We start from the raw sequence: 15,409 nt of genomic DNA on the forward strand, positions 1-15,409 counted from the left end.
TTTGCCTTTGGTGCTGATGTTGTTGCTGTTGCTGTAACCTCGAATCTGTACGGACAGTCGTTCGGTGAACAAAACTAGTTTGCAGCTCAGAGAAAATATATATATTTTTTTTTTTATATACCCAACGACGTGTCCTGTCCACACGCCTTTACACCGTCTTATTTCGTGTACCTACAAGAGCCTAATTAGTTGCCAAGATACTTACATTACACGTCGATAGCCACAAGACCAGAGCTTCGAACGTTTATAATTTATCGTTAATTAATCGAGTTCAAAGTGAGTTTGCAATACACGTTTTGTTATCACGTCACCATAATTTTACACGATCATCACGTTTAGAAGTTGGTATTGAAAAAAAAACCCCCACACAATTATTTCGCTTTAAAAAGCTCTCTCGACATGATCGTTTCAGTAATAATAATAATTGTCATCTGATTGTTGTTACCGTTCTCTGGATTTCCATTCGATAATTTTGCACACCATGTTGTACTGCTGTTCCATCAATTTTGTATTCAGGGCTGACTCGGAAAACATTGAGAGTAAGTGCAACCGTTTTCGTGAGATTAAAGTAATTGTCTGAAAAACCATCAAGACTTACTCTAGTGTCGAACGTTTTAGCTCAATATTGTATTTAAGTTTTATATTTAAGAACATCTAAGATCTTTACAGATAAAAAAAATTTGACATTTTCAAAATGTTGTCAAACATGTTTCTAACATTTTTTTTAGTAATATCATCATAATAATGTTTTGGTACGAAATTAATTAACATTTTAAAAACTCAGTGTATAAAATACCGTTGCTTTTACATTGCATTTCTAGCAAAAACATATTTATTTATTTATAGCAAATTAAAAAGGAAACATGTTTGACGACATTTTGAATATATTCCAATAATTTTAACACTATGGGATGCAATAAGTAAATTATGTTAGATTAGGTTTAAAATTGTGTGACAAAAATAAATGATGAAAGGAAAAGCGTATAAAACTAGTGGGGCGCGTGTAATTTGTCACTTGTATAATTGATAGGTATACTGTACCGAAAGGGTCACCAGGAAACCTGGTAGTTTATCATTTCAATAGTTAATGTTTGTTCATCTCTCAGTTTTGTTGTATATTTGTAGCTATAGTATATCGTGGTTTTTGTTTTTGAAATATTAAGTAGGTTATAACTTACATACTTCTGTAAGTGTCCTACATTAAATTATTTATCGCTTAAAAAGTTTCGAAAAGAACTGCGGTCAAGTAGATTATACAGTTTTGTTTTATAATAAAAAAACATAGTTGACATTTGCGTTTACAGTCGAACAAAAAAAAACGTTCTTTACTACATTTTTTTTTTAATATAATATTTTTTTTTAAATACAAACGAGATATTCAAATAATTATCTAGAGTATTAGTTTGTAGTCAATGTGGTGGAGTATTAAAAATATCAAAGTATTCTCTTTCGATATTTAACATAGTATATTGCATTAAGAACATAATTACAAACGATCAAAGTTATTAGATAAATAATACAAATTGTATAATAACTAAGAATGTGTATCGTTTATATTAAATTTGATGTTGTTATGATGCAGCTGTTTTCTTAACAATAATATTTTTAATTGCATGTTATGAAATATTTTGTGTATTCGGATGTTTAAAACTTTGAACTCTTACACTTAAGTTTTATTCGATTTGTGTTTTATAACATTAAAACAGGGGCGTTACATTTGAAATAACTATAAATAAAAATACACCGTTACCTAGTTTGTATTTACTGATCCTAGTAGCCTGTGTACAGATAAAATAATTATTCATTGTACTTTGCATGTTATACTTACTCGTTAAAAATAAACCTTAGGCTACTTTTTTTTTAATTACTCTAGGATGGAATTTAATAATAGTGTTCCAACTGAAAAGATTATGAAGAACAATAGATACTACGAATGATACACATAGATGTGATTGTTCTTCTGCGATTCTTTTTAGGCATCACCTGTAAATCATTATAATAATAATAAATAATAATATTATGATTATTAATATCATAGTCGTGTACGCGTCTGGCTTGTAAAACATAATATATTATACTGGCATCCGACTAATTATTATTACTGCCAATACATTGACATTGTTACTAATAATAATTGGACTAGTGTGTATTTATTTGCCTTGACCAATTTCGATGGTTTTAAAGAACCCTCTGGGTGCCTTTTAGAAATTATAGTAACACAGAATAACTTTAACGGTGGAGAAAAAAAAATCAGCAAAACTGTCATTATACCATTGTACTATGATTTTTAATTTTATAAATATAATTCTTTACATAACATTATTATTGTTATGTGTATATTGTATCAACTATAATTGAGTAGGTACCTATATTGTTTTACATTTTATATAGTGTACAATGTATAGTTTATATTCAATGATAATAATACAAATTAATTTGTTTCAAGAAAATATTGTAGTTTGTCTTATTTTAAATGTTAGCATAAAATTCGGATTCTATACAGGTTATGGCGGAATTCCGTGATGTCTCCTTTCAACTCACAAGCATCAGGGCTTCTGCTTATTAAATTTTTTAACAATGTATTTTCTCATTGATGTTAACAAGTGATAGGTGTATAATGTGACTATAATAATGTATTGTAACTCTGTGTATTTTTTTTATTCTTGTCTCGTTGGAAAATAAATTGATGGACTTTTTTGGCTTGCCAATGTTTATAAATGACATTATTTTTATGACGTTACAAAACGGATAAACCAATAGTATATTATGCCATTATCTTTTCGAAGAATATACTCTTATAAAAAGTATAACAATATTAAAAAAAATATTTATATATGTTCTACATCATCATCATTTATCAATATTGTCAATATATTATTAGTACAGCTGTCATGATGTATAATTTTCGAAACTTGTAAGCCCACTGAGACCTAGATTATTTATATGGTAATACCATTATTATAATAACATTGTACAAAAACCAAAATTATATAATTCCATGCCATAAAAATAATAATATAATAGCTGCAGCCTAAAAAATTAATAACATACAAATCCATTTTTGGCGGCTTTAATATCAGTTCTTTTACGGATATTATTATTTGATAAAACAATTCTCTAGTTGTACACTCCTACTTAGATTAGACAACACCTATACTTAACACACAAGAGTTTTCATTGTTATAGGTCCAAGTATGATCTCATACATTGTTTGTATGCATAATAGAATGTATTCTTTTATGGCTTATGCGAACCATATGATAAACTTATGGTGGTATAATACGAGTAGTAGTTGAAGATTTGCTGAACAATTAACAATAAAATTACTTAATACTAAACATTTTGTATGCAATTTTCTTAATATGGAATGTAGGATAAATGCGTGGACATATTAATGTTATAATAAAAATATGATGGAGTACGTATTCTTGTTGAAATGTTGGTAGCGTTATCGGTTTAAAAATAAAAACAAAAATATTTTATAATTTTATATTAATCCCATAAATTGTAAATAGGTAGAATCTTTTTAATAAAATAGAACCGAAATGGTTTTCTGCTTGCGAATTTAGCTTGTGGTTTTACTGTTTAATTTTTCGCGTACAGTCCGCTTTGTCTTTATATTTTGAACTTATAAATAATTTAGTTTAGATTTTTTACCGTTTTGGTCAATTGGATTAATGTGTATTAACTTAGTTTGAGAAAAAAAATCTTTTACACCTTTACTAGATGTTCAACCGGTTACGTTTATTGACAAACATCTCACGTAGATCGTTGAGAAGTAGACTTCTGACTTAACTAATTATAAAGAGAAACACGGTCAATCGAACAAAAACCAGTCGACCCGGTCGAATGCAGTAATTAATTTTACTTCCGAACAGCTAAATTTAAGTAATTAATAAAACATATTTAAAAGGCAATCAATAACATTTTGTCGACATCTGTCTCCAATCTAAGTAATGATGTAATAATGTATTAGAACGTATGGACATGTGGTACAAGAGAAATTTCAGCCGTTTCACTCATAAAACTTAATTTACAGTCGTAGATTCTATATTATAATCGGGTACCTTTCTATTTTATTTTTTAATGTTTTGATTCTCTATTGTTGAGCCAAATCTTTAAGGATTTATTACACTCAAATTGAATACGAAGACGGTATAATGGATTTATTCACGATTTCACTTAGGTACAAATCGATTTAAATATAAAAAAGTTTTCTATGTTTTTTAGGATGTATGTAGAAAAAAAATAATTTGGACTAGGTACGTGCAAAAGTACGAGTTAAAAAGAAATAGACACCGAAAGACATTTTGAAGATAGATACAAGACAAGGGGGTCTTAAGTCGTGAAAACATCCATTTTACATTTTCATTATGTTTCTGAAGAGTTCATTTTATATAAACTTTGTGATTAGTGTTTTTTTTCTTTTTTTTCTTATCTAGTTTTTTTTTTGTTTAATATCTGTACTCTGTTAATTTGCATTATGCTGATTTTTTACTGTACCTACTCGATTTATAAAATAGTATTTCGCACTGATTTTATAATGTTTACATTGGTATTTTTTATTTAATTTTTTTTATAAGAAAATGTGGAAATTGTCCAATTGTGTAGGTATTATGTTATCGTTGTATAACAGCTGAAGATATTTCATATGCAACAGTTAGTCGTAGTGATTTGGAATATACATAGCTAATACGAGGCAAAAATAGTATGTTTCTCTATCCGTTGTAAGTTATGGGATACAAATTACGATAATGTAAATGTAGGTACGATAGATAAAACGTGACTTAATGGTGAAACAAAAATGGAAGTAGAATTTAATTTCAAATATGTGTAAGGATTTGTCGGAGTAATGCTTATTAAGTCATAATGAGCTTGTGCAATCGAGATGTTATAACCTAGGACAGTGTTCTAATGAGAGAGTAACGCCCCTTCGGTCTCTCCGTAAATAGGTACTTGCTCTGTAAAAATTAACGACAATTACTGTGTCTTTACTCTTTTTCTAAACTATGAAGTAGTATTCTGACGGTATGTTGTAATTATGTGTTCGTAAACAATGGTCGTCGAAATCCTGGAAAAAAAGTGGAAGTTTTTAATACATATTTTTTTAACAAATATTTGTAAAGGAATAACATAACATTCAGCGGTTTTTGTCCTACCATAGTGATACACCTTCTGAAACATGTAGGTCCGGATGATCTGATAGATTTTAATAATTCGATTTTGTAAATGTTTTCAAATTAATCCTTTAGGTATATTATGGTTTTATTCTAGGTACTATTATTTTCTAGGTCAGCATACGTCATAAAAGGTTTACTAAAATAAAAATCTTTAAAGGTGGTCAAAATCTGGATTTTTTAAATTTTATATCCCGAAAACCTAGAGTGGGGAATTAATACAATCAGATTTCTCAAAAATCTGTCATCGAATTTTTTTATTTCACTTGCTATTTGTATTATCTGGCGGATACCATTTCTGTGTGTTTCGAAGACTCGAAGTTTTCGCTGACGGTAGCAACGACTGCAATTGCACATCCGATGCCCTCGACCGAAGCAAATCGAACGGCTCAATTATCCGTTAGCGACATTGCTTTTTTTACCATTTTTACCCCTCTCTCAAATAAATCCAATTACTCCTTTTATATGTATAAAAAACGAAAACAAAAACCCACTACTAACGATTTTTTTTTTGGCTCTTCAAGGCCATTCTTCGCGTTAAAACGCATCCTCTTTAGAATGCGACTGAATATTTTATAAAATATTTATAATGATTACGGCACCGAAGAGAAAATTTACTTAGTTCAACTTAAATTAAAAAAAAACCCAACGACTACTGTTCCAAAGTTTAATAGGGTGAAGATAATATCAGCGGGCAATTTACAAAGCAGACGAACCATGTCTTAACAGTTACTGTGGTGGATACCGTTTGTTTTTTTACTTCAAAAGCTATTATATGTTAACGGTTTAAAAAAAATTACACGTGGCTTTTATATTATATCTTTTTTTTACTTATAAAACGCCATTTTATCAAAACAAATGAGTAATAAACAAAATTATTAATTGATAGCGAAATCAGTCGAAAACGACCAGTGCAACTAAATTTATTGAAATAATGTATACAATAGCAAATGCAGATTTTGCAATTAAGTCAGAGAAAACTATAATATTTCAAAATGTTAAAAATAAAAGAAAAATGATTTTCTATACTACGACCGGAGTTGTGCATCATTCGAATAAAACGTTATCTAAATAATCATCTGGTTAACACATTATTCAAGTGAAAGTTATTTGAATAAATTCAAAAATAATTAGTCAAATAATTTCGTATTCGAATAATTCCAAACATACCTAATTATTCGGATGAAAAATTATTGAAATAATTTCAAATTCAATTATTCCAATAAAAAGTTATCCGAATAATTGTTCAAACATACTATTAAAACAATTGATAAGTGCATATTTTAAGAAGGGTTTTAGCGCGGTTTTTTTTTTGTTCGTACCTACTAATCCGGACTTTACTGTGGCAGTTTAAAAAATTAATTTTTTTTTTTTATTGCTGTTTTGGACGCTGTCCAACATCCGTCACAGCGCTCTGTTGGTCGGTTTGGCCATTTCGCCAGTTCTTGAGACCGTGGCGATCTTCTTGTACACGGAACCTTGAAAACGTATACGCGACCTGATGCTGTGCGCAGGATGGAAAATTAAAATCAAATATATTTATATATATATATATATATATAATTTATACTTATACAGTATGCTTATGTACAGGTATATAGGAACCGACGCGTACAAGTGCCCCGCGCGCACGGAACAATATATATTATTGTCGGAGGAGACCTGTCCGACGCCGCTTAACTCACGTAATGCGATGTTGCCGTATAATAATATCATATACCTATCTATGTATAATATATATATATATATATACGTATAGATACAATACATATACATATATACATATAAGTACTGCGACTGGTTGCCCTTGACATCCACCGGGAGGCAGTAAGCGCGTTTTTTTCGGTCCATCAAGCCGGCGCGCATGTACGATAATAGGTGGGTACTATTGGTTGTCTCGCGCCTCCATATAATATATACAGGGTATTAAGGACTTTATATGAAACGCCTGATTTTTTTTGGCGATTTTGTTACATTGAGAATAATGTTTGAAAAACAATTTTGATTAGTTGATAACTAGTTTTGGATAACCAATTTTGAATAGTTATTGAAGTTTCAAGTTTAGGGCAGGACGAACGGTGGACTTTTAAACTCTTATAACTCTAAACAAAATATTTGTTCAAAACTTTGTTATAAACCAGTCAACATTTTTAGTAAAATATTCCTAATTTAAAAAGTTAATAAAATATGGTAGCTAGTTTTAGGGGAGCGGGGGGGGGGGTTAACTTTTGATATTTATATGGTAATGTATACGTTCAATTCGTTTTTTTTTAATTAAGAATAATTCACTGAAAATATCGACCGGTCGATAACCAGTTTTGAATTATTAGGTGTTTTTGATGAAGTAATATGGTTAAATAATTAAAAACGTCACAGATAAGTAATTTTTCAACATATTACTGTATCTTCGAAAAATTAGATGTTTTACCTGAAATTCTGAACACCCTGTATATGTGTATAAATATATGGGTGGAGGCGCGGGAGGACACATATAGTACTTAAAGGTGTTTTCCGCGTAGGTTGTGTACGAACCGATTAGACTATAGAAAATAATATATTAATAATAATATCTTTAATAATATACCTGTGGTAGGATGGCACAAGACGATTTGCCCAACATCCGGCAAAACATTTTTAATTGATACTAAAATCATTCTAAAATCCTTTTTAGTTTCGACGTTGGGCTGAGAAGCTATTGTTGTTACGATGATGTATTGTTTTTTTTTATGTTAGTACCTAAATCTGTTGTCAAACTATTTTATTTTTAAAAGGGTAAAAAATGAGACGGTTTCGGTCAAACGATTTAAGAGTTTGGACGTCATAGGCGTTTTTATCTAAACATTAAAAGTTAGGATGAAAACAAATTAAAATGTTCAACACAAAAACGTGGCTTACGTTGAATCGATCATCCTGACCTAACCCTGTATATCTAAAAAAAAATATCAACTGATATGGTTGCCTGTTCACGCATAGCAACGTGGAAATTTAATACTTGTAATTTAATTTTTTTGAGGCATATATTTATGTTATAGCTCTACTCTAGATCTACCTTCAGTCTAACTTTCATGCCCAGAATCTTCACCTAGAAAGTGAAGTAAAGAATAAGTTTTCATCCTTTCTAGGATAAAGTGTAAAGCATATTTTCTTGGCTTTAGACTATAATAGTAGACAGTAGTAGTAGTAGTAGTAGTAGTAGTTATAACTACTTACTTACTGCCTTTGACGAGCCCTTCTCAAATGTCTTGTCTATTTCCAGTAACAGTTGCTTAAGACAAAGTGATTATTAGAAAATTTCGGGGTTTCCCAATAGTGTTCCGGTAGTATTTGGTGAATACCAGCTGACTTATCATTTCGAACGTGAACCTCAGACTAGACGGCTGAAATTGTATTATTAATAGTCGATTTAAAAATTTCATCGTCAATCAAATAGGTACTTGAAATCATCAATCAAATATCAAAACTCAAACAACGTCATTGATAAAATATTTAAATTTTCAATCATTAATAATCAATACACCAACTATTAAGTGTACTGTGTAACCGTCTTGATAAATTACAATTGCATGAATCGATAATAATACTAAGAAATACGGTTACCAAGAGCAAGTTGCAGGTATTTTTCCGTTTTGTCGCTGCCGATTAGTCATTCGTTTGGAATATTGTAAAATCCATTATGCTTTCTTCTACGTTAATACAATGAGTAATAATTTTGAGACATCACATAACAAGAAAATGCAAAAATACTTTCATTCATGACTGTACATCAGATTTAGCCCTCGCGTGAAATCTAACTAAAATTAATACACCGTCGTTTATCCATCTAACTCGCTTATTATTCATAAGTAAACAAAAATAATAATATATTATTGTTGTTTTTTAATAGGTTCGTCTAAAAACGTTTCGGTAATAGATACAGAGTTTGAGACAAACACTGCTGGTTATGGCAAAAAAAGAGTAGTGTTTGAACCTCGATTGATTGAGTATATTTTTTTTATACATGAATAAGTCATACCTCTGGAGATCATTCCAAAATCTGCGTCAAGTAATTTGAATATGTGATAAGATACGAGATAAGAGATTCGGTATCTAGAGGGCAAGAAGAATAGGAGGGAACAGACTAGAGCATAAAACATGCTCGAAGCCAAACGAAAGTTTAGTTTTAAATTAAATTGATAGGTTAATCGATTTTTCGCCATGAAGGTGTCTTATTTTAGAGCGTCTACCACGAGACATTCATGAACAAATTGATGATATTTTATTTTTTTTTCTTGCTATAAGTTATGGCGTATACTGACTAACAAAAAAAGATGACAAATAATGTACTTATCGATTATGCAAATGTTTATTCTCAATACAAATATCAACAGCCAATTTTCGAGCGCTATGAAAAACTGCACAAATTATTTTTTATACACACATAGTTTACCCAACCCAATGTTGATACGCCGCGTTGTTCACAATAGCGTATACATTTGCCTACTCTATCATTAGTTTCAGAATTTGCACGCCGTTTTCAATAGGTTTTTTTAAAAATTATTATTACTTTTTTATGTTCGTCGAGGTCATTTCAAAGTGGCAGTCGAAACTCAGTGAAGTTTATACAACTATTGTTGTGTGCTATAATCGTACAGCGTTTTATGTATTTTCACGATCACATTTTTCCGTTTTTACACGTTAAATGTGTGTGCGAAGTGAATGTGGCTTATAAAATAATATGGTGTACTAAAAATTTTTTAAAAAACGTATGTATTAATCATGCATCTATCACATGATCGATTAATTTCATAATATTTGTTTCAAACTATACTAATAACCTTTTTGGAAATTTTTCATTACACTTAGACTTAGATTAATTAGCTAAGTCTCGGTAATTTTTCCCCATACAACTTTGTACCTTAACACTAAGGGTAAAGTATTGGCAATTTTGCAAAAAAATCAATATTTTTTTATCAAATAATCTGAATATTGTTTTTCTATGTAAACAGTGAGTTAAATTTGTCTTCGACAACTTGATCGAAGAATCCTACCAATGAGAGAATTTAAGGGAAATTTTAAATTAAAATAGGTTTTTGAAAATCTATTACCAACATAACGCAATGAAACTTATCATATTTTTAATTATAATAATATAGATACATCTACAAACATTTATTTTAATAAGTGACAACCATATACATTACAGTTGTCTCTTCCGAAAGTTTAATTTAAATTAATATTGACTTAACTAAAATATGTTTAGTAAAAAATACTATAAATTCAGCGAAGTCAATAATAAAATTGTTTTTTCCTCGGTGGAAAAAAAAATTCGAGAATTAAAAATTTTTAATTATTACAATGGAGATATAAATGTAGTGTGTGGGCGACTATGAAATTCTTCAGTTTTCCTTAAAGGAAGGAGCTCATTTTTCAGTTCTATTATCAGTTATCCAGGATTAGTCCATTTTCCCTCGTCACCCCTCTCCCACAACCTCACTACACTTATCACTATCCCATCCCCTTCCCATTGTGACACAAAAGCCGTTAGACTTATCCTGTCGACGGAAATTTTGAAAATTTCATTATGAAACATTTCACAGCTTGTGAAAATATTTTATACTATAATCCCGATAATTTACACATATGTGCTTTTCAAATGGATGTTTTGTAATTTAAAAGCTATTCAATGCCTTAACTTTCTCAACTATAGCGCTTCCGTATTTAAAAATATACAACGAATATACTCGGGTTGAACTTATTAAAACTTCTCACGGTTTTTATTTTAACGGTAATGATCAAAATATAAATTTAAAAAATACTCGGACGGTTACTATAATCACAGTTGTTAAAATAAAAAACTTACACTCGGCGCCGATGTCAAAAAGTATTTCGTTCAATATTAACTAATAAAATACAAACCATCTGGTTTTTTAAATGAACACTTACTACTCAGTTAACTATTCATCTATATACAACACGGAGATAAAAAAAAATGTACAGATAGAATGTGTGTGTCTATGTAAGTATGTGCGACGGTTGAGTGTAGGTCATTGGAAAACGCATTAAGTTTCTCTGGAATACACGATGACCGTAATGTTGTATCAATTTCTTTATTTTTTCTTACCGATCGCGTTGATAACGTTTAAACCGGTTCACAGTAATTAATAATAATAATAATATAATAACATGCTTATAGTATAATATAGTGTCGTGTCGTCTTCGGTCTAACCGTTAAAGTCGTCCGATCAACTTGAATGATGGCCCTAATTCGAATCTTGTAATCGATGGAATGTGATTTGCATTCGAACAACATAATAATAAAATTGCCGTAGTAATACTTGACGGTAGCTGTAATATTTGTCAACCATTAATTCGGGATTTTTTTTTTATTGATTTTTTACAGTTGTAAACACTAGTATCGATTCGGCAGGATCGGATCTAGGTCAAGTTCACGATGCGTTTTTCATCGGCATCGAGGACGAAGCCAAAGAACGATTGGAACGGCTGGCTGCCAGCAAACACATCACGCCGGTCGATATCACCAAATTGGCTCATCAGGTAATAATTATTATGTTGGAAAATAATAAATCATTTTTTTTTTACTTCCGCCAAGCAAACCGGTACTCAAAATTGAAGGGTCAACATCCGACCTGCCGACCGCCGTTTTCCCCTCAGCATAATCGCTACTATCCTGTTTGATATAATGCAGGAAAAACTCTTAGTGGCTATTGCTCTTGTAACTTATTGCTTGCAATTTGTTTGTTATAGTTATGACTTTACTAGCTGTCTTCAAAGTCAACTCCGCCGATGGATATTTGATTTTTTATCTCTTATCAATAATTTGTTATCAGCGGATTCTCTTATCAGTTATCCGATGATTATCGATTCCCACTAATCACGAATTCGGAACCATGACCAAATTATATTCATATAATACGATTTGTTGTATTTTCGCCTTGTTAATTTCAAACTAACGTTTATATTCTATTAATTTATTTCATTTTTATTTTTTTATAACACAAAAGGAAATTACAAAATTAAAATTTCTGGTTTTCGTAAGTTGTTTACAATTTTGGAGATGATTATAAAAAAACTTCAATGTCTTAGAAAAAAAATTGTAGAACAATTTTAAAGTCAGCAAACCCCACCCAAAAATATACATGTATTTTCAGTAGTCATATCTTTTCAGTAGTGTTTACTACTGTAAACATAAAGGGGTTAATTTTCGAGACAGGATTAATGTATTAATTTTTCGAACATTTTAAGTATTCTTTCGGGATTTGTGTTAAAAGTTGAGATTATCTGAGTATATCCAATTACTGTAGTGATGATAATTATTATTAGTCAATTAAAAGATAATAAAATGAGTTTCTGAAACAATAAACGTTTGCCAATATTCGTTCTATGGTACGCCATGACTTATGATAATATTATTATAATTGTTGTGTATTTAGCTGTATTGTAATAGTCCGTTTGCTAAATAGTGATATACCAACTCATCGTTATTTTATATTTCATTAATAATTATAATACGCGACACACGTTGTTCGAGATGCGAAACAGGATTAGTCATGTGGTTGCATTGTAAGGCACATGAAAGAGATAAAATATTGTTCTGTAATAGAAGTATAATTTTTTATTTTTATTTTTTTAAATCTTTTTATGACAACTAAACCAGTTGAACAACTTATTAATGCGGAAAAATATATAATATTAGCTCTATTTTAAATAACTATAATTTATTGGAAAAATTATTTATCACAAATAAGGATCAAAGACAAAAACTCAATTTTATTACATTTCGAAAATTGGTACATTTTAGAAAAATGTATAATACTTTGTTATTCGGTTAAATTCAATATTTGATATTTTGGATTAGAGAGTTTCTTTAAAATTACTAGTACTTCAAAGTTACCAACTATCATAGCCAAAACCGGTGGATATCTAATCTGTACCTTATCAATAATTTCTTATCAGCTGATTCTCTTATCAGCTAATTTAAGAATTTTCTCCTATCGGTCATCCAACTGTTATCGATTAACCCTTATCACTATCTCTTCTCCACCAGCTCAAAAAAAAAAAACAAACAACTAACTAACAACTCGGGTCGGAATACTTGTCATAGTTAATTTTGTACTGTTTCACGAGTCAAAAATATTACTCATAACTACATTTGTTCTTTTAAAAATTCTTTATCAACAATAAAATTTAAAACCATTAAAACTTTATCGCCAATTTCGTTTTCATATTTAGGCGATTTGCGTTCTTTGAAAATTTAATAAGAAATAATAGGTCATACTGAGCCTCTACGATAGTAGGTACTAGGTACTCGCGTTTGTCGTTTGCTTATCTTTTGTTTTAACATTTTTATCGTTCTTCCATTTTTCTTTTTAGTTGTTGGCACGTGTTTTGACACAAGTTAATTTGTATGCAACAATGTCGTTTTCACGGATTGTTTTATCGGTGACCTTGCCAGTGATGTCTCATTTGTGACGATATTATTTGAATATTTATCGGTAGGTGTTAAACTATTAGTTTATCTACGTTGTTTACAGCTCACGAGCGTTTCTGAATCACTGTTGTAAATATATTTTCCGTTCTAGATCGTCCTAATAGGTGTTTTCCTGTTAGGACCGTGTGTGGGAAGATTGTGTTGTATACAACGGGCGTGCGCGTATGCAACCTAACGTGCTCCGCAGCGTCGTAGGTCGTGGCCACATTCCAAACCAGGCTACTTCTTATTTTCTCTCCCTCTCTCTGATAATAGCACAGATTAAACAAAACCTGATAGTGCACTATAATAAAAAAAAAATAAACCTTCTGTTGTACAGTTAGGTCAAAGAAATGTTATCAAATATCTGTAATGTCCATCAACCATCGTTGATCAACTACGTGTCCAAATTTGTCGGATTTTGAAGTAAGAAAACGCTTTAAGATATAGAAAAACTTTTAATGAGCGCAGCTCCTTTGTTATTCAAATTAATACTGTTAATTGTGCTTAAAGTTTTTATTGCAATATTTTTAATGTAAATGTAAATATAGTGGGCTATAAAATGTGGTTTAATTTGTATTATTTATGCAGACAATACGCTTATAACTGATGCAGGCCATCAGGCGTTTCTCGACAATTAATAAAACCATCGACCGTGACAATGTCTTATTATTGACATTATAATATTTCTTATAAGATGGATAACGACAATAACGATTATAATACCTAATCGGTGGTTTTTTTTTGGTCGCGAATGAATAGACACAAATTAGAGTAAACCCGTAATGATAGAGGTGTAATAAACAAGGCGTTAGAAAATAACCGAATAAAAATAGTTAAAGTGAACTGAAATACAATAATTTTTTTGTATAAAAGCGGTACTTACAGTATAATATCGTTGTGTACCCAAATAAACAGTATTAATGAAAATGTTTTTAAAAACAGAAGAAAAATCTTATTTTATTTCAGATTTTAACGGTTTTTTTTTTCTATCTGTGTTTGTTTTAAACTTTTTAATCGATTTCCGAAAAAGAGGTTGTGAAGAAAACTATTAGACAACATGCAAGTTAAGAAAACATTGAAAGTATACATAATGTTGTATTAATCTCTCCTGTAAAGTTTTTCAAAAATCACTATTATACCTTTGCATCGCTGTTTTTTGAAATAAAAAAAAATACTTAGAAAAAATTGTTTAAGAGTTCTCAGTTTATTTAAAATTTTAAAGTCAAACTAGCTAATTAAACGGTATTTGATGCAATTGCGCTCATTAGAGTTGACTAACTTTACTAACTTTCGTAGTCAAGTACAATGGCTGTCTTATCTGTCTCTTATCAATCATTTCTTATCAGTTAATTCAACAATCTTATCTCCTATCAGTCACCCGACGGTTATCGATTACCCTTATCACTATCTAATACACTAACAACTATATAATCGTTCATTTCTTATCAGTTATCCAGGAGTAATTATTATCAATTTCCAATCCCATCTACACGAGGCCATCCTCTCGTTGTGCCACTCAAATTTTCAACAGATCTCCGCCATATCAAGACAACGTATTCATGTCAAAATCGTTCGTCAATCGTTGTTTGTTCGAATTATTTTACAAATAAGTTTTGATTAAAAAATAAAAGAGCCGTGCAATATCGTTGTTTGTGCGATTTCGCGTTGTGTACACAGTGTGTGTGACCGTGATCCGATCCGAGGTTAAGATCTCGGCGGACGTTTTTCATTGCTAATAACGTTGGCACACATCGGTCGGTCG

The 15,409-nt window shown here is 30.4% G+C and overlaps 1 protein-coding gene across 3 annotated transcripts in view; it reads left to right on the forward strand.

Moving 5' to 3' along the window:
* Positions 1-15,409, forward strand: part of LOC126846201 (protein PALS1) — a 64,060-nt gene that overhangs the window by 14,538 nt on the left and 34,113 nt on the right. For 2 of the 3 annotated variants that reach the window (XM_050585446.1, XM_050585448.1), the window contains one exon: positions 11,557-11,711. In XM_050585446.1, coding sequence (XP_050441403.1) covers positions 11,557-11,711 — 155 coding nt within the window. Of the gene's footprint in view, positions 1-519; positions 540-11,556; positions 11,712-15,409 lie in introns of those variants that run through there. The other variant, XM_050585447.1, reaches the window with a different exon arrangement.

This window comes from Adelges cooleyi, unplaced genomic scaffold, assembly GCF_023614345.1.
Source record: "Adelges cooleyi isolate 19-005CV unplaced genomic scaffold, UGA_ACOO_1.1 ACOO_flye_CR_arks_rails_tigmint_CR_PRNA_9, whole genome shotgun sequence".
Taxonomy (NCBI): Eukaryota; Metazoa; Arthropoda; class Insecta; order Hemiptera; family Adelgidae; genus Adelges; species Adelges cooleyi.